Source organism: Tachyglossus aculeatus, chromosome 2 (genome assembly GCF_015852505.1).
Source record: "Tachyglossus aculeatus isolate mTacAcu1 chromosome 2, mTacAcu1.pri, whole genome shotgun sequence".
Lineage (NCBI taxonomy): Eukaryota > Metazoa > Chordata > Mammalia > Monotremata > Tachyglossidae > Tachyglossus > Tachyglossus aculeatus.
The window spans coordinates 175,019,078-175,040,068 of NC_052067.1; the positions used below are offsets into that span (position 1 = coordinate 175,019,078).

At 45.2% G+C, this 20,991-nt stretch overlaps 1 protein-coding gene across 1 annotated transcript; it reads left to right on the forward strand.

Annotated features, from left to right (window-relative positions):
- Nucleotides 1–302: 302 nt before the first annotated feature.
- On the forward strand, nt 303–15,705 carry LOC119939539 (islet amyloid polypeptide). The gene is given in 5 exon segments (XM_038759628.1): nt 303–372; nt 375–473; nt 1,181–1,277; nt 1,551–1,685; nt 15,522–15,705. Coding segments are annotated over 5 exon segments (585 nt in total).
- The last annotated feature ends 5,286 nt before the right edge of the window (nt 15,706–20,991 follow it).

The following is a 20,991-nucleotide window of genomic DNA, read 5'->3' on the forward strand; positions in this document are numbered from 1 at the left end:
GTGAGCAGGGATTGTCTCTCTTTGTTGCTGAATTGTACTTTCCAAGCGCTTGGTAGTGCTCTGCACACAGTAAGCGCTCAATTAATATGATTGAATGAATGAATGAATGAAGTGGTGGAGCTGGGATTAGAACCCATGACCTTCTGACTCCTAGGCCTGTGCTCTATCCACTATACCATGCTGCTTCTCTGAACCAAGGCGCCCTGTGTCGGCTACATTGATACAGTCTTGGGGGATTCGCATGGAAAAGACTTGTCTGCTTCTCTCTCTGAGCCGCTTTTCATCTGGAGGGATGGGAATTAATGATGGGAGACGCCCAGAGCTGCCTGATGTCAGAGCTGCGATGGCTCTGTGGGCAGGTATATAAGAGCTGGATTACAGGCTCCCAAATGAAGGTGGAAAGATTGCAAAGAGGACGCAGGCTCAAAATTGTTTTCTGCCCTTTCTCACCCGATTTCTTGGATCTCTCAAAGGTAAAGTGTTTCTTCCTTCTTTTTCTGAAAGGATGCATTGTACTCACCTCATAGAAAAAAAGCAGCTTGGCTATTTACCGGTGGGGAAGGGTGGGGGAACGGGGGTCATTTGATCCCAATTCCCAGACCAGCTGAAAGAAACATAGAGAGTAATTTGAAACGTCCAGTGAAGTTCTGGGAAAGGGATGGGGGTGAGATTAAAGAAGATTACTCTTCCTAGAGTATCAGCAGAGTCAAGAGACTCAGCGGATGGGAATTTCCATCATTTTCTCCCAAAAAGTTTGAACTGATTTGGAGAGAGGCTAATGAAGCTTTGGAATAACACCAGAGTCCTTGGCAAGCCTTCAGAATCATTCAGTTGGTCCACCAATTGCTTGCCACTGTTGGGTAGGGACTGTCTCTATATGTTGCCATCTTGTACTTCCCAAGCTCTTAGTACAGGGCTCTGCACACAGTAAGCGCTCAATAAATGTGATTGATTGATTGATTGCTGTGTGAACTTGGGCTTCTCGTTGCCTCAGTTTAATATTTAATATTCATTCTCCCTCCTACTTAGACCGAAGCCCCACAGGTGGGAAGGGGACTGTGTCCAACCTGATTAACTCCTATTGACCCCAGAGCTTAGAACAGTGTTTGACACAGAGAAAGTGCTGAACCGATGCCATTTTTAAAAACAGGAAAATGCCTCTATGTGTTCTTTTTCCCAGGCAGCTGGAGTAAAGCAATGTGTGACTTGAAACTGAGGCTGGTCTTCGTTGTGTTCTCTGTCACTCTCAGTTCACTGGATGCCACCCAAGTTGAGAGGTGAGTAACTCTGCGCCTTGTTTCTCTTTCTCACGACTGAAGCGTCATGTTTTTAATGTTAAGTATGATCTTTCTTGTGCACTCGGCTTTGAGTGATAAAATTCATTCATTCATTCAATCGTATTTATTAAGCGCTTACTGTGTGCAGAGCACTGTACTAAGCGCTTGGGAAGTACAAGTTTGCAACATATAGAGACGGTCCCTACCCTAATCTTGCCTCCAAACGGAAGCTAAAACTGTCCACTCACACTTTGCTTTTTGTGCTTTCCAAAGACTCTTGTCTCTGACGGCCGATCACTCTGATGGAACTTCCGATAGACAGGGATGGATGTTACCAATCCTCTCAAGAAACGCACTTTTGGGAGTAAGGGAGGCCCCTCCAGAACAAGATGCAACCAGAACCAAAAGGTATTAGTCTCTCCTGCCTTCTTTGATTCAACCCAGCCAAACAAACCCAGTGTGAAGATGGTCTGATTGATTGTTTGATTGATTGACAAAGTATGAGAGACATTTCAAAGAAGTTAACTCTGAAGGAGGAGCAGGGGTCAGTGGAGAGCCTGAAAGAAATCCTAAATCATTTCTGAAAAATGAAATGATCTGAGAGGAGCCTCACCAAACTATTACTTGCTTGTTTAAGAGAGACTCTTTATGCCCTCATTATTTGAAAATGCTAGACTTGACTAGCTTGCGTTGCCCGGTTTTATTTAAACCAAATATTTTGAGAAGTGATTCCCTGAAATGCTATTTCAAGATCAAGTCTGAAAATACCGGTACAAGTCAGAAAGTTTCAGAAGATGAATATATTGGATTTCTTTTTTAAATATACTTCTGAATTGAGTTAGGCAAATGAGTTATGCTATGGGGAATGCAGTTCGCTTTTCTGGAATTAACAACAGCTCAGGTCTCAGGAAAATGTGTGGAAAGTGTGTATACACTAATACGGCAATTGTTCACTCCTACAAGAACCAGCAGAAATCTCCGTTATGCTTAACTAGTTTACAGGGGATTCTGAGAAGAAGTTTGAATGGCAATTTCCAGCTAGCTTTTTCATGAAGAAAAATAACTCTCTAAAACTGACATGAGTTTTCTGTGAAGAGAGCTACACAGGATATGATGACAGGAAAATTAGTGGTATTACCCAGTATTACTGTCTATGTCTTTCATCTCTTTCTTTCATTAGACAATAGACACTTGCAAAATACATTTACTAAATATGTCTTTATGTATCCCTGCCATTAATCATAGGCTAGCTTTCCCTTGCTGAGGGGATATTCATGGAGTTCTCTCAACATTGATTGTGGTCTAATCATTTGCATCCTTCCCCAAAATCTTCTAACTCATTCATTCATTCATTCAATCATATTTATTGAGCACTTACTGTGTGCAGAGCACTGTACTAAGCACTTGGGAAGTACAAGTTGGCAACAGATAGAGACGGTCCCTACCTAACAGTGGGCTCACAGTCTAGAAGGGGGAGACAGAGAACAAAACAAAACATATTAACAAAATAAAATAAATAGAATAAATATGTACAAGTGAAATGAATAGAGTAATAACTCTCAACTGAGACCTTGCCAATCAATCAGTCAATCAACCAATAGTATTTACTGAGCAACTCTGTGCACAGAGAACTGTACTAACTGTTTGGGAGAGACTGCTGGCTTGATTTTGAGGTTCCAAAAATTCTGTCATATTGATCATCTTTCTGGTGTAATAGTAGTAGTAATAGCAGCAATAATAATAATAATGGTATTTCTTAAACCTTACTATGGGCCAGGCATAGTACTAAGCACTGGGTGGATACAAGCAAATTGGGTTGGACACAGTCCCTGTTCTACATGGGGCTCACAGTCTCAATCCCCCATTTTACAGATGAGGTAACTGAGGCCCAGAGAAGTGAAGTGATTTGCCCAAGGTCACACAGCACAGTAGACAAGTGGCAAAGCCGGGATTAGAACCTATGACCTTCTGAATCGCAGGCCTGTGCTCTATCCATTATGCCATGCTAGTACTAGTAATAGTAATTATGTAGTGGTATTTGTTAAGTGCCTAGAGTGAGACAAGCACTATAGTAAGTGCTGGGGCAATCAAAAGGTAATCAGGTCAGGCACAGCCCCGTCCCACACAGTGCTCACAGCCTAATAATCAATTCATCAATCAGTCATATTTCTTGAGCGCTTACTGTGTGCAGAGCACTGTACTAAGCACTTGGGAAGTACAAGTTGGCAACATATAGAGACGGTCCCTACCCAACAGTGGGCTCACAATCTAGAAGGGGGAGACAGAGAACAAAACAAAACATATTAACAAAATAAAATAAATAGAATAGATAAGTACAAGTAAAATAAATAAATAAATAGAGTAATAAATACGTACAAACATATATACACATATACAGGTGCTGTGTTCTCGCCTGTCCCGCCATCGACCCCTGGCCCACGTCATCCCCCGGGCCTGGAATGCCTTCCCTCTGCCCATCCACCAAGCTAGCTCTCTTCCTCCCTTCAAGGCCCTACTGAGAGCTCACCTCCTCCAGGAGGCCTTCCCAGACTGAGCCCCTTCCTTCCTCTCCCCCTCGTCCCCCTCTCCATCCCCCCATCTTACCTCCTTCCCTTCCCCACAGCACCTGTATATATGTATATATGTTTGTACATATTTATTACTCTATTTATTTATTTATTCATTTATTTATTTATTTATTTTACTTGTACATACCTATTCTATTTATTTTATTTTGTTAGTATGTTTGGTTTTGTCTCCCCCTTTTAGACTGTGAGCCCACTGTTGGGTAGGGACTGTCTCTATATGTTGCCAACTTGTACTTCCCAAGCGCTTAGTACAGTGCTCTGCACACAGTAAGCGCTCAATAAATACGATTGATGATGATGATGATGATGGGGAGGGAAAGGAGGTAAGGCAAGGGGGATGGGGAGGGGGAGGAGGGGGAGAGGAAGGAGGGGGCTTAGTCTGGGAAGGCCTCCTGGAGGAGGTAAGCTCTCAGTAGGGCCTTGAAGGGAGGAAGAGAGCTAGCTTGGCGGATGTGGGGAGGGAGAAGAGGTATTGAACCCTCATTAGACAGGTGAGGAAACTGAGGCACAGAGAAGATGAGTGACAACAGCTCAAGGTCACACAGCAGGTAAGTGGTGGATCCAGGATTAGAACTCAGGTTCCCTGACTCCCAGACCTGTGTTCTTTCCACTAGGCCACACTGCTTCTCTTTCATTTCATCTTTCTCTCCCTTAATCTTAGGTCGCAAGTCCCTTGTGTTCAGGGACTGTGACTATGTCTTATCTATCTGTGTTCTTCTTTCCCGGGGTTTAGTACCATGCTCTGGACACAGTTGGCATTTAATAAATATTCTTAACACCATTACTACTACAGTAGACATAAGCAGTACAACTCTTGTCCCCATGGAGCATACAGTCTAGCAGGGGAGTCAGACACACAATAATTACAGTCAGAAGGGAAAGGAGATGGAAAATGGATATTTTTTTTAGCAAAAAAAAAAACATTTTAAAGTTAGGCTTGAAGAACTGTTTTTGGAACTACTTGTCTGGGTAAAATGCCTAAGTTAAGCACATTTACAATTATAATAATATTAATGAATCAATAAATATATCAATGGGGTTTACTGAGCACTTACTGTGGGCAGAGTACTGTACTGTACCCATTTTATCTGTAAAATGGGGATTGAGACTGTGAGCCTCATCATCATTATTATTATTACTAAATACTTAGGAGAGTACAATACAACAGAGCTGGTAGATATATTCCCTGCCCACAAAGATCTTACAATCTAGAGGGGATACAGATGTTAAGATAAATAAATAAACTGTGGATATGGACATAAGTGCTGTGGGGCTGAGGGAAGAGTGAATATCAAGTGCTTAAAAAGGAACAGATAATAACTGTGGTATTTGCTAAGCACTTACTAAGGGCCCGGCACTGTACTAAGCTCTGGGGTGAATACAAGCAAATAGGGTTGAACACAGTCTCTCTCTGTCCCATGTGGGGCTCTCAGTTTCAGTTCCCATTTTACAGATGAGGTAACTGAGGCCCAGAGAAATGAAGTGATATGGCCAAGGTCACACAGCAGACAAGGGGCAGAGCCAGGATTAGAACCCATGACTTACTGTCTCCCAGGCCCATGCTCTATCCAGATGAAAAAGGGGAAAAGAGGGCTTAATCAGGGAAGGCCTCTTGGAGAAGATTGGAAAGGGGTTCCAGGTCATAGGGAGAATGTGGGCAAGGGGTTGGCAACAAGCTAGAAAAGATTGGGGCACAGCGAGCAAGATGACACTAGAGGAGCAGAGTGCAGGCTGGTTTGGAGTAGGAGATCAGGGAGGTGTGGGAGGAGGAGGTGAGCTGATTGAGCACTTTAAACCCTAGTAGGAAATTTCTGTTTGATGTGGAGTTGGATGGGATACCATTGGAGGTTCTTGAGGAATGGGTAGACACTGACTGAATTTTTTTTTTTTAGAAAACTAATCTGGGCAGCAGAGTGAAGTATGTACTAGAGAGGGGAGAGACAGGGGGCAGGGAGGTCAGCGAGTTGGCTAATGCAATAATAGAGGCAGGATAGGATAATTGTTTAGAGCAACATACTAGCAGTTTGGATCCAGTGGAAAGGGTGGATTTTAGCAGTACTGTACAGGTAGAACGGACAGGATTGGGTGATAGATTGAATATGTGGATTGAATGAGAGAGATGAGTTGAGGATAATGCTAAGCCACAGGCTCGTGAGACAGAGAGGATGGTGATATTGTCTACAGTGATGGGAAAGACATGGGGAGGACAGGTTTTGGGTGGAATTCTGTTCTGGACATCTTTTAGACTGTGAACCCACTGTTGGGTAGGGACTGTCTCTATATGTTGCCAATTTGTACTTCCCAAGCGCTTAGTACAGTGCTCTGCACATAGTAAGTGCTCAATAAATATGATTGATGATGATTTAGTTTGAGGTGATGGTGGAACATCCGATAGAGATATCCTGAAGGCGGGCGGAAATGCCAACTGTAGAGGAGAGAGTTCGGGCCAGAACAATAGGTCTGGGAATTCTCAAAATTCTCAAATTTGAAGTCATGGGAGCAAATGAGTTCTCCAAGGGAGTGGGTGTAGACGGACAATAGGAGGGGACCCAGAACTGAACCTGGAGGGACGCCCACAGTTAGGGAGAGGGAGTCAGAGGAGGAGCCCACGAAAGAGACTGAGAAGGAGTGGTCAAAGAAACATGAGGAGGAGGTGGTCCACAGTGTCAAAAGCAGCTGAGCGGTCAAGGAGGATTAGGATGGAGTGGAGTCCAACTGATTTGGCAAGAAGGAAATCATTAGTGATGGTTTCTGTGGAGTGAAGAGGCAGTTTCTGTGGAGTGAAGGGGACAGAAGTCAGATGAGAGGGGGTCAAGGAGTGAATTGGAGGAGAAGAACTCGAGACAGCAGATGCAAACAACTCCCTCAAGGAGTCTGGAGAGGAATGGTAGGAGTGAGATGGGGTAATAACTGGAGGGAGCAATGGGGTCAAGGAAGGGGGTTTTTTAGGTCAAGAGAGACAGGGCCATGCTTGAAAACAGTGGGAAAGAAGCTATTGGAAAGCAAACAGTTGAAGGTGGCAGTTATGGAGGGAAGAAAGAAAGGGGCAAAGGGATTGGGTCAGTAGCACAGGTGGAGGGAATAGATCCTGAGAGGAGTAAGAGATCTCATCTTGAGATACTGCTGGGAAAACTGAGAGCATCAAAGGGGAGGGTGGGAGGAGGGACTGGAGAGGAAACAGGGGGGATTTGAAAGTGATCACACCTGATGGTTTCCGTTTTCTCAATAAAGTCCCTGCCTAAGTCCCTGGGGGTAAGAAACAGGGGAGTGGGGAAGGACATGAGGCAAGGGGTGACTAGAGGGAGGAGACTGAGAGGCCTTGGAGGAGCCAGAGTGTTGAAGAAAGAAAGAACTACAGGGGTGAAAACATGGCGGGCAGAGGGGATGGTTAAATAGCCAATACCCCAGCGGTGAGGAATCAATTTCACAGGTGGCCTGGAGTGGCTAAAGTAACAGTAAAGGGAGAGTAGGGGGGAAAAATGAGAGGCTAATCAAGGAAAGCCCCCTGGAGGAGGTGCAGTTTTCCAAGGCCTTTGAAGATGCAGAGAGCAGAGCTCTGTGGGATGCAGACGAATAGGGAGTTCTTGGCAAGGAGGCTGAGAGTAAGGATAAATCAATCGTACTTACTGAGTGCTTACTGTGTGCAGAGCACTGTATTAAATGGTTAGGAGAGTAATAATAATAATAATAATAATAATAATAATAATAATAATAATGGTATTTGCTAAGCGCTTACTATGTGTCAAGCACTGTTCTAAGTACTGGGGTAGATACAGAGCAATCAGGTTGTCCCATCTGGGGCTCACAGTCTTAATTCCCATTTTACAGATGAGGGAACGAGGCACAGAGAAGTTAAGTGACTTGTCCAAAGTCACATAGCTGATCAGTGGTGGAGCTGGCATTAGAACCCACGACCTCTGACTCCCAACCCTGTGCTCTTGTCACTAAGCCACGCTGAGTTGGTGGACACATTCCCAGCCCACAGTGCACATAATAATAATAATAATGGCATTTGTTAAGTGCTTACTATGTGCCAAGCACTGTTCTAAGCACTGGGGGGATACAAGGTAATCAGGTGGTCCCACGTGGGGCTCACCATCTTAATCCGCATTTTACAGATGAGGTAACTGAAGCACAGAGAAGTTAAGTGACTTGCCCAAAGTCACATAGCAGACAAGTGGTGGAGCCCGGATTAGAGCCCTTGACCTCTTACTCCCAAGCCCAGGCTCTTTCCACTGAGCCATTATAGTGTAGAGCGGGGCATGTGAGCTGGAGTGAAGTGAGAGAAGAAGGAGGATATGTAGGAGGAGAGAGAGAGAGAGCTGACTGACTTACCTTAAAGGAGCCAGTGAGTTTCCGTTTGATGTTTTTTGAGTGAGAAGATGTGCTCAGAACAATATTTTAATCAATCAATCAATCAGTTGTATTTATTGAGCCCTTAACGCAGGCAGAGCATTGTACTAAGCACTTGGGAGAGTATAATATGTCAGAGTTGGTAGACAGGATCCCTGCCCACAATGAGGTTATAGTCTAGCGAGGGAGACAGACATTACTATAAATAAATAAATTATGGATATGCATTTAAGTACTGTGGGGCTGAGGGAGGGGTGAACAAAGGGTACAAATACAAGTTCACTCATTGTCGTATTTATTTAGTGCTTACTGTGTGCAAAGCACTGTACTAAGTGCTTGGGAAGTACAAGTTGGCAACATATAGAGATGGTCCCTACCCACACAAGTGCAGGGGAGATGAAGAAGAGAGTGGGAAGAGAGGAGATTAGGGCCTAGTCAGGGAAGAACTCATGGAGGAGATGAAAAATGAACCAGGCAGCAGAGTTAAGTGTGGACTGGAGTGGGGATAGGCTGGAGGCAGGGAGGTCAACTAGGACGCTGGCACTGAAATGACAGCAAAGTCATCATCACACTAATAAGAAGAATGGTACTTAAACACATACTATGTGCCAAGCACGGTTCTAAGAGCTGGGGTAGGTACAGCTTAATCAGTTTGGACACAGTCCCTGTCCCACCTGGGGCTCACACTCTTAACCCCCATTTTACATTTGAGGTAACTGAGGCCCAGAGAAGTTAAGTGACTTGCCCAAGTTCACACAGCAGATATGTGGCAGAACAGAGATTAGAACCCAGGACCTTCTGACTCCCAGTACTGTGCTCTATCCCCTAAGCCACGCTGCTAACTATGGTAAAAGCAAAGGGAAATAGAAAGTATTTCAGATGAAATGTCTATGCATTTCAGACCTTAGTAAGATGCACACTTTGGGTCTAGGTGGGCACTAGGACAGAGGAAATAATCAGAGTGGTACTTGTTAAGAGCTTACTCTCTGTTCCAAGCACTGTACAAAGCACTGTACAGTCCTTTAGATTGTGGGCAGGGAATGTACCTGTCAAATTGTTATATTATCAGCAGCATGGCTCAGTGGAAAGAGCATGGGCTTTGGAGTCAGAGGTCATGGGTTCAAACCCCACCTCCACCAATTGTCAGCTGTGTGACTTTGGGAAAGTCACTTAACTTCTCTGTGCCTCAGTTACATCTTCTGTAAAATGGGGATTAAGACTGTGAGCCCCCCGTGGGACAACCTGATCACCTTGTAACCACCCCAGTGCTTAGAACAGTGCTTTGCACATAGTAAGTGCTTAATAAATGCCATCATTATTATCTTCTCCCAAGCACTTAGTACAGTGCTTTGCACATAGTAAGTGCTCAATAAATATGATTGATTGATTGATACAAGATAATCAAGTCCCACATTGGGCTCACAGTCTAAGTAAGAGGGGAGAACGGATATCGAATCCCCGTTTTGCCGATGAGGGAACTGAGGCAAAGGAAAGTGATGTGATTTGCCTAAAGATCACACAAGAGGTAAGTGGCAGGGCTAAGATTAGAACCCAGGTCTACTGAGTCCCAAAAGCAAGCACTTTTCACTAGGCCACGCTGCTTCTCTAACAGAGGCAATGGGACGGAGACTTCAATCTCTAACGTTACAACTGAGGGAAGCTGGGAGTCAGAAGGACCTGGGCTCTAATTCAGGCTCCATCACTTTCATTCATTCATTCAATCGTATTTATTGAGCGCTTACTGTGTGCAGAGCACTGTACTAAGTGCTTGAGAAGTACAAGTCGGCAATATATAGAGACAGTCCCTACCCAACAACTGACTCAAAGTCTGGTTCAGTGGAAAGAGCACGGGCTTTGGAGTCAAAGGTCAGGGGTTCAAATCCCGGCTCCACCACAAGTCTGCTGTGTGACCTTGGGCAAGTCACTTACCTTCTCTGAGCCTCAGTTCCCTCATCTGTAAAAATGGGGATTAAGACTGTGAGCCCCACGTGAGACTACTTGATCACATTGTATCCCCCCCAGCGCTTAGAACAGTGCTTTGCACATAGTAAGCGCTTAACAAATGCCATCATTATTAGAAGGGGGAGACAGACAACAAAACAAACCATGTGGACAGGTGTCAAGTCATCAGAATAAATAGAAATAAAGCTACATGGACATCATTAACAAAATAAATAGAATAGTAAATATGTACAAGTAAAATAAATAGAGTAATAAATCTGTACAAACATATATACAGGTGCTGTGGAGAGGGGAAGGAGGTAGGGCAGGGGGGATGAGGAGGAGGAGACTCCCAAGCCCGGGCTCTTTCCATTGAGCCATGCTGCTTCTCAAGCAAGAAGATTTCTGTCCCACCTCCCAAGCACATCCAGAAGCAGACAGAACCAGAACAGCAGCATGGACCGTCTTTACATGTCGACAACTTCTACTTCCCAAGAGCTTAGTACAGTGCTCTGCACATAGTAAGTGCTTAATAAATACGATTGAATGAATGAATGAATGAGAAGCAGGTGGCCTAACAGATAGCTCCCGGGCCTGGTGATCAGAGGATCTGGGTCCTAATCCCACCTCCACCACTTGTCGGCTGTGTGACCTTGGGCAAATCAATTCACTTCTCTGGGCCTCAGTTCACTCCTCTTTAAAACTGTGAGCCCCATGTGGGACAGGTACTGTGACCAACCTGATTAGCTTGTATCTACCCCTGCACTTAGTACAGTACTTAGCATATAGTAAATGCTTAACAAATACCAGTTAAAAAAAAATTTTTTAAGCCTCCTCAGTGTCAGAATTGGTGGCTTCACCCCGTCCCCACCCAAGCGATGTCTTTATGTAAACACAGGGATCCAGCTTCAGGCACTTCACTTCATCAGTCAATCGTATTTATTGAGCATTTGTCATTTTCTGACTTCATTAGAGCTTCATTACTCACTGTTTCCCCAGGAGGGTTCAGTCTCTCTACTGAATAGCAAAACACCTGACGTAAAAACACTGGAAGATGTGCCATTTAACCTAGAATTATCGTTCAACCCATTAGACGCACGCAAGGCAACTTTTTCCAGAAGCCTAGTAGGCGACAGGAAGATGGTAATATTCATGTATTTATGCTCACAGTAATAGGACGCCCACACGCTCCATGATAGCGGCAGCGCAGGTGGCAAATTGGATTCTTCGTGAGGCTCCAGGGCCTTCTGCATTTTGCTCTTCCACTCAATCAATCAATCAATCAAGCAGACCATCAATAAAGCACTCAATCGGCTCGCCCCCTCTTCACTCACCTCACTCATCTCCGACTACAACCCAGGCCGTACACTGTGTTCCACAAGTTCCAGCCCCAATCTCGTCTATCACACTGCCGAACCTTTCCCCACGTCCTTCCTCTAGCCTGGAACTCTCTCCTCCTCCTCCACACATGCCAGACCACTGCTCTCCCCACCTTCAAAGGCTTATTAAGATCACATCTCCTCCAAGAGGCCTTCCCTGATTAAGCCTTCAATTCTCCAGTGTCCACTCCCTTCTATATCATCTTTGCACTTGGATATGTGACCTTGGGACAATTGATATTCACCTCATCCTCAACCCCACAACACTTAAACATACATAGCTATTATAAATTACTCATTTAGATTAATGCCTGCCTCCCCCTCTAGAATGCAAGATCACTGTGGGCAGGGAACATGCCTGCCAACTGTTCATTGTGGGCAGGGAATGTGTCTGTTTATTGTTATATTGTACTCTCCCAAGCATCATCTTTGCACTTGGATATGTGACCTTGGGGCAATTGATATTCACCTCATCCTCAACCCCACAACACTACATACATAGCTATTATAAATTACTCATTTAGATTAATGCCTGTCTCCCCTTCTAGAATGCAAGATCACTGTGGGCAGGGAACATGCCTGCCAACTGTTCATTGTGGGCAGGGAATGTGTCTGTTTATTGCTATATTGTACTCTCCCAAGCATTTAGTACAGTGCTCTGCACACATTAAGTGCTCAATAAATATGATTGAATAAACACAGTAAGCAGTCGATAATAATAATAACAATAATTATGGTATTTGTTAAGCACTTCCTATGTGCCAGGCACTGTACTAAGCACTGGGGTGGATACAAGCAAATCGGGCTGGACACAGTCCCTGTTCCACGTGGGGCTCAGAGTCTTAATCCCCATTTTACTGATGAGGTCACTGAGGCCCAGAGAAGAAAAGTGACTTGCCCAGGTTCACACAGCAGATATGTGGCAGGACAGGGATTAGAACCCATCACCTTTTGACTCCCAGGCCTGGGCTCTATCCAGTAATAATAATAATAATAATGGCATTTATTAAGTGCTTACTATGTGCAAAACACTGTTCTAAGTGCTAGGGAGGTTACAGGGTGATCAGGTTGTCCCACGTGGAGCTCACAGTCTTCATCCCCATTTTACAGTTGAGGTAACTGAGGCACAGAGAAGTTAAATGACTTGCCCAAAGTCACACAGCTGACAATAGGCAGAGCTAGGATTCGAACCCATGACCTCTGACTCCAAAGCCCGTGCTCTTTCCACTGAGCCACACTGCTGCTTCTCCCACAGTCAATCATGGTATTCATGAACCATTTATTCTGGGCTAAGCATTGGGTTTAGATGGCAGATTATCAGAACAGACCCAAGCCCTGAGCAAAAGGAGGCTCACAGTCTAAGAGGAAGGGAGTGCTTGTTTCTTCTCCTCAGTTTGCAGAACAGGAAAATGAGGCTCAGAGAGAGTACATGACTTTCCCGGGGTCACACAGCAGGTAGTGGTAGAGCTGGAACTAGAACCCAGGATAACTGATTCCCAGGCCTGTGCTCTTTCCAGTGGTGCCCATTGCCTCCCCAGGCTGATGGAAATAGTAGTAACAGTACTTGTGGAAAAGCAGTGTGGCCTAGTAGAAAGAGCACGGGTTTGCTAGTTAGAGAATCTGGGCTCCAGTCTAGGCTCTACCACTTTCCTGCATTGTGACCTTGGGCAAGTCACTTCACTTCTCTGGGCCTCAGTTCCCTTATCTGCAGAATGGGAATTCAATACTTGTTCTCCCTCCTACTTAAGACTGTGAGCCCTGTGTGAGACCTGATTACCTTGTATCTACCCCAGAGCGCAGTACGGTGCTTGGCAGCTCAGTGGAAAGAGCTCGGGCTTTGGAGTCAGAGGTCGTGGGTTCGAATCCCAGCTCCTCCAGGTGTCTGCTGTGTGACCTTGAGCAAGTCACTTAACTTCTCTGCACCTTAGTTACCTCATCTGTAAAATGGGGATTAAGACTGTGAGCCCTACGTGGGACAACCTGATCACCTTGCATCCCCCCCAGCACTTAGAACAGTGCTTTGCACATAGTAAGTGCTTAACAAATGCCATCATCATTCTTATTATTATTATTAATAAATAACCCAATTATTATTGTTATCGTGGTATTTATTAAACTCCTACTTGATGTGGTGCACTGTATTAGGCATTTGAAAAGAATAGAATGAAGAAGTAACACATCCCCTGTCCACAAAGAGCTTACATTCTAATGAAGGAGACAGACCTTGAAAATATTCATTCATTCAGTCAGTCATATTTACTGAGTGCTTACTGTGTGCAGAGCACTGTACGTAGCGCTTGGAAGAGTACAATATCACTATAAACAGACACATTCCCTGCCCACAGCGAGCTTACAGTCTAGAGGGGGAGAAGGGTCTCTTTAAAAGGAACATATCCAGGTGCAAGAGCCTGGTGCAGAAGGGAAAGGGAATAAAGAAATGAGGGCTTAGTTGGAAAAGGCCTCTTGGAGAAGCTGGAATTTTACACACACCTAGGTTAGTTAAAGGAAGTAACTGCATCACTTTACTTCTCTGGGCCTCAGTTACCTCCTCTGTAAAATTCATTCATTCATCAATCCTCTTTATTGAGCGCTTAATGTGTGCAAAGCACTGTACTAAGTGCTTGGGAGAGAACCGTACAGTGCTGTGCACAAAGGAAGCGCTCAATGAATACGATTGAATGAATGAATGAATTTAAAGACTAATGGACACATTCCCTGCCCACAACGAGCTCACAGTCTAGAGGGGGAGACAGACACTAATATACGTAAATAAATGAACAAAATAAATAAATAAATTACAGATATATACATAATGTTGTGGGGCTGGGAGAGAGAATGAATAAAGGGAGCAAGTCAGGGTGACGCAGAAAAGTGAGAGAAGAGGAGAGGAGGGCTTAGTCAGGGAAGGCTTCTTGGAGGAGATGGGCCTTCAGTAAGGCTTTGAAGTGGGGAAGAGCAATTAAAATGGGGTTTAAGAGTGTGAGCCCTATATGGGACAGGGACTGTGTCCAACCTGATTAACTTGTATCTACCCCAGCGCTTAGAACACTGTTTGACACATCATCATCATCATCATCATCAGTCGTATTTATTGAGCACTTACTGTGTGCAGAGCACTGTACTAAGCACTTGGGAAGTACAAATTGGCAACATATAGAGACAGTCCCTGCCCAACAGTGAACTCACAGTCTAAAAGGGGGAGACAGAGAACAAAACCAAACATATTAACAAAATAAAATAAATAGAATAGACATGTACAAGTAAAACAAATAAACAAATAGAGTAATAAATATGTACAAACATATATACATATATACAGGTGCTGTGGGGAAGGGAAAGAGGTAAGATGGGGGGGATGGAGAGGGGGACGAGGGGGAGAGGAGGGAAGGGGCTCAGTCTGGGAAGGCCTCCTGGAGGAGGTGAGCTCTCAGTAGGGACTTGAAGGGAGGAAGAGAGCTAGTAAGAGCTTAACAAGGGAGCCAGAAGTCATGGGTTCAAGTCCCCGGTCCACCAATAGTCAACTGGGTGACCTTGGGCAAGTCACTTGGCTTCTCTGGGCCTCAGTTACCTCATCTGTAAAATGGAGATTAAGACTGTGAGCCCCACGTGGAACAACCCGATCACCTTGTATTCTCCCTAATGTTTAGAACAGTGCATTGCACATAGTAAGCGCTTAACAAATGCCATCATTAGTAGTAGTAGTAGTAGTAGTAGTAGTAGTAGTAGTAGTAGTAGTAGTAGTAGTATTTGAGTATATTGAACATTGAGGAGGGAATAAATATGTCCTATGTGTGAGAGTAGGGGTGACATACTCGGGTTGCTGGGAAATCAACCAGGGAAGGCTTGTGGGAGGAGGCAGCTTTTTGGGAGGGCTTTGAATGTGGGGACAGCTGGGGTCTAGGGGATGTTAGCGGAGCGTGTGAGGGTGGGAGCAAGGGCAGGGCTCTTGCCTCTAATGTCCGTCATCTGTTCTGTGCCCCAAGTCATCACCTGGAGAAGCGGAAATGCAGCGTGGCCACGTGTATGACCAACCGCCTGGCCAACTTGCTAGCCAACTCCGTGGTCAGCAAAAACCGCTCCCCGACGGATGTAGGCTCCTCCACCTTCGGCAAGAGAGCCAGAGCCGGCCCGCTCAGCAGAGACGGCCTCCATCAGCTGGCTCTCTAAGGAAGCGAACCCCGCTCCAGGCCTGACCCCAAGAGACCCTCCCCTGGTTTATGTATAAACTTTATTCCTCTTATTTCCTCTCTATTCCGAACGATGCCTTTCTCTGCGTGTGTGTGGGTGTGGGTCTTTGTGGGTGGGTGGATCTGTGTGCGTGTGCATGTGCCATAATAATAATAACGATGATGATGGTATTTGTTAAGCGCTTACTATGTGCCAAGCACTGTTCTAAGCGCTGCAGTCGATACAAGCAAATCAGGGTGGTCACAGTCGCTGTCCCACGTGGGGCTCATGGTCTCAATCCCCATTTAACAGCTGAGAGAACTGAGGCATGGAGAAGTGAAGTGACTTGTCTAAGGTCACACAGCAGACAACTGGAAGAGCCAGGATAAGAACCCATGACCTACTGACTCTCAGGCCTGTGCTCTATCCATTACACCTTGCTGCTGCTGCTGTGTGTGTGTGTGTGTGTGTGTGTGTGTGTGTGTGTGTGTAGATTTCCATTTTTGTCATTTCCCTTTTCTCATGACTTGACTAGGCTGCCATTTGAAACTCAAGCCCCATTCTGAAAATACACCCCTCACACACAAAAAAAAAAAATGGACAAGAAAATGACCATCAAACTGACCATCTAGGGTGGACCTCTTCAGAGACAGAGGTGGACATGATGGAGTTGGAGTGGCTACATCCACTGGGACTAAGACATCGTGGGAAATTGCCGCTGTCTGACTGAAGTCTTCTACTGGGACGTGAACTGACCGAGGGACTGGAAGCCTTGGAAATCGAAGTCTTTTCCCCCGTGTCTTCGCCTCTCTGCAATGGAGGGAGCAGTGGCTGAATGGATAGAGCCCAGGCCTGAGAATCAGAAGGACCTGGGTTCAAATCCCTGCTCTACCATCTGTCTGCTGTGTAACCTCAGGCTAGTCACTTCATTTCTCTGGGCCTCAGTTTCCTCAACTCTAAAATGGGGATTGAATACTTGTTCTCCCTCCAAATTAGACTGAAAGCCCCATGTGGGACAGGGACTGTGTCCAACATGATTAATCGTACCTGCCCCAGCACTGATGCTTGACGCACAGTAAGCGCTTAACAAATACCATTTAAAAAAAAGAAGAGGGAGTGTCTGATGACTTGACTGTCTGCAGGTCCTGCTTCTGGCAACCCCCCTTTTGACAAAAGCAGCATTCTTTGTTGGCCCTCCCCGGAGCAAACTGGTTATTTCACTTGGGAAACAGCATGGCCTAATGGATAGAGCACAGGACTGGGAGTCAGGAGGACCTGGGTTCCAATCCTAGCTCTGCCACTTGTCATCTGTGTGACCTTGGGCAAGTCACTTAGCTTCCCTGTGCCTCAGTTCCCTCATCTGTAAAATGATATTAATACTTTGAGCCCCACGTGGGACAGAGACTGTGTCAAACCTGATTAGCCTGTATCCGCCCCAGTACTTAAACAGTGCTTGACACATAGTAAGCGCTTAAGAAATGCCATGGCTATTTCAAATCTAAAAGCAGAGAGAGAGAGGGAGAGAGAGAGAGAGAGTGTGTGTGTGTGTGTGCTTGTGTGTGTATGTGTGTATTGAGTCCATGAGGGTTTCACTGTGGAAGGATCATGGGCTATACCTCAAAGATCATATATTGGGTGTGTCATCCTTGTCCCGTTGCTGTCAGCAAACCTTGGTAACTAACAGCACTGCCCGGGTCATTCCAAAAGCAACCTGTGTTTCTGTTCATCACCTGCTCACTCAAAAGGTCACTGACTTCTGAAACCACGTCCTCTATTCTGGCTTCTTTTGTAAAACTCGCTAAAGACTCCTCGCTGGAGTTTAAAGAGTACGGCCCCTCTGTCTTCGACAAGAACAGGGTCCCAGAGGGAACGATAAACACACGTGCTTGGAGTGGATACACATTGTCCAGGGCTTAGCCATGTAGGAAAACAGAGGCATCCTTTCCAGCACGTAAAGCGTGCCCTTCCATAGAAGCCGACGTCTAGTGCGGAGATCTTGCTCGGAGCCTGATTTCCCCTGCTGGGAATCGCCTCTAGGAAGCAAGCAGACTAGCCTACCAAATTTCCCCATGTGGGTTTTATTCTCGGTCGGAGAGTGTTTGGGGTCGGGGGTGGAGGGACGTTTCTTGGATTTTGTTTCATGAAGTGGATTGTGGCCCATAAAATGAATAAAGACTGTGAGCCCACTGTTGGGTAGGGACTGTCTCTATGTGATGCCAATTTGTACTTCCCAAGCGCTTAGTACAGTGCTCTGCACATAGTAAGCGCTCAATAAATACGATTGATTGATTGATAAAGGTTTCCCTTTAGACTGGAAGCTCGTGGTGGGCAGGGAATGTGTCTGTAATATTGTTGTGTCATGCTCTCCCAAGCGCTTAGTACAGCGCTCTGCACATGGTAAGCATTCAATAAATACCTTCAATTGATGGATGGATTGATTAGCGTGTGAGGTCTGTATTGCGATGTTGAACTGTTGAAAATCTCTGGTACATTACCCCCAAATTTGAATCTCCACGGGGCATGTCCACTTTTGGAAGGAATCTTCCAGGTGGAATACAGTGTTTTGCACACAGTAAGCACTCAATAAATACGATTGAATGAATACCATTTTTTAGGGATTCCTCATAGAGCCCCTCTGGGATTGGATGTCCAGCTTGAGTAAAAAATGGCATGGTTTAGTGGAAAGTGGATGCTCTTGGGAGTCAGAGGACATGGGTTCTAATTCCATTTCTGCTATTTGCCTGCTGTGTGGCCTTGGGCAAGCCACTTCACTTCTCTGTGCCTCAGTTCCCTCATCTGTAAAATAGGGATTAAGAATGAGAGCCCCACGTGGGACAACCTGATCACCTTGTATCTATCCCAGCACTTAGAAGAATACTCAGCACATAGGAAGCACTTAACAAATATGATAATAATTATTATTATTATTATTGCATGCTGCAGATATGACACAGGAAAACCTCATTACCTTGTATCCCTTCCAGCGCTTAGAACAGTGCTTGGCACATAGTAAGCACTTAACGGCACTTAGAGAAGCAGCGTGGCTCAGTGGAAAGAGCCCGGGCTTGGGAGTCAGAGGTCATGGGTTCAAATTCGGACACAGCCACTTGTCAGCTGTGTGACCTTGGGCAGATCATTTAACTTCTCTGGGCCTCAGTTACCTCATCTGTAAAATGGGGATTAAGACTGTGAGCCCCACATGGGACAATCTGATCACCTTGTATCCTCCCCAGCGCTTAGAACAGTGCTTTGCACATAGTAAGCACTTAACAAATACCACCATTATTAACAAATGCCACCATTATTTTATTATTATTATGTGACTACTTACTAGATGTAAAGTTATCCATTGAGAACCCACTGGGTAGGCGCAGAATCACTTGCTTCTCAACCTGACTACTTACTTGCCTCAGGGAGTTACTGCCCCTGCACCAAATTACAGGATTGCATTTGGGCTTTTCCAATCCCCTCCATCTCAGCCAAATTCTCTCACCCCACCCTCACTCTGAGGGACCTGCGGACACTGCTCAGGCTGCAGGCTGCCTGCTCTCAATTTGGCTTTTTAATGGTGCCCATTAAGCTGTGTGGCCCAGTGGACAGAGCATCGGCCTGGAAGTCCAAAGGACCTGAGTTCTAATCCCAGCTCTGCTATGTAGTCTGCTGTGTTACCTTGGGCAAGTCATTTCATTTCTCTGGCCTCAGTTACCTCATCTGTAAAACACGGATTAAAATTGCGAGCCCCATGAGGGACTATATCCAACCTGATTGCCTTGTATCTATTCGATTGAATGAATAATAATAATAATAATAATGGCATTTATTAAGTGCTTACTATGTGCTAAGTACTGTTCTAAGCACTGGGGAGGTTACAAGTGATCAGGTTGTCCCACATGGGGCTCACAGTCTTAATCCCCATTTTGCAGATGAGGTAACTGAGGCACAGAGAAGTTAAGTGACTTGCCCAAAGTCACACAGGTGACAAGTAGCAGAGACGGCATTTGAATCCATGATCTCTGACTCCAAAGCCCGTGCTCTTTCTACTGAGCCACGCTGCTTCTTGAATGAATGAGTGAATGAATCTACTCTAGCGCTTAGTTCAGTGCCTGTCATATAGTAGGTGCTTAGCAAATACCACAATTATTATTATTATTATTATGCACTTACTGTGTGCCAGGCACTGTACTAGGTGCTTGGGTAGATACCCAGTAATGGGGTTGGACACAGTCCCTGTTCCGCACGGGGCTTCACCATCTGAGGAGGAGGGAGGAGAATTAAATCCCCATTTTAAAGATGGGGTAACTGAGGCACAGAGAAATCATTCATTCAATTGTATTTATTGAGCATTTACTGTGTGCAGAGTACAAAATAACAATTAACAAACCCATTTCCTGTCTGGGATTTGAACCCATGACCTCTGACTCCAAAGCCCGTGCTCTTTCCACTGAGCCAAGTTGCTTCTCTTGTTGTGGGCAGGGAGTGTGTCTACTGACTCTGTCATATTGTACACTCCCCAGCATCTAATACAGAGCTCTGCACACAGTAAATACTCAGTGACTATGATTGATTTATTGGTTGATCGATTGAGTGTCATGTTGGCACAACAGTTATCAAGTGATTTGTTCAAAATCACACAGCAAACAAGTGGAGGAACCAGGATTAGAACCCACGTCCCCTGATTCCTAGGCCCGTGCTCTTTCTGCTAGACCATGCTGCTTCTCTGTTGAGAATGGTGGACTCTCTGGCAGCTTCTGTCAATCAAGAGGACTCCTGGACTAATCAAGATGCTACCTCAGGTAAACCCTCCTGCCAAAGATAGCTCGATTATATGATTTTTGAATACTGTCTCTATTGAATGGAGACTAAAAGAATTAGTATCAGAGCCTCCAAATGAAGCTATATAACACAGGAAATATTGTTTGAGCTATTAAGAAACATAATTTCAGCCTACAGTTCTGTTTCCTCCTGTAAAAAGAGTCGCAGAGGACAAGTGAACTGGAATTTTTTTATGGTATTTGTAAAGAGCTTACTACGTGCCAGGCACTGTACTAAGCAATAGAGTAGATACAAGCTAATCAGGTTGGATAAAGTCCGTATGCCACATGGGGCTCACAGTCTTAATCCCCATTTTACAGATGTGGGAACTGAGGCACAGAGAAGTGAGGTGACATGCCCAAAGCCACACAACAGACAAGTGCTCTTTACTGCACTGTGATGCCTGGACCACCCCAGCTCTGATGCCCCAGAGCCAAAGCGAGGGTCCCCCTCTTCTCCCCTCTCCAATCGTGT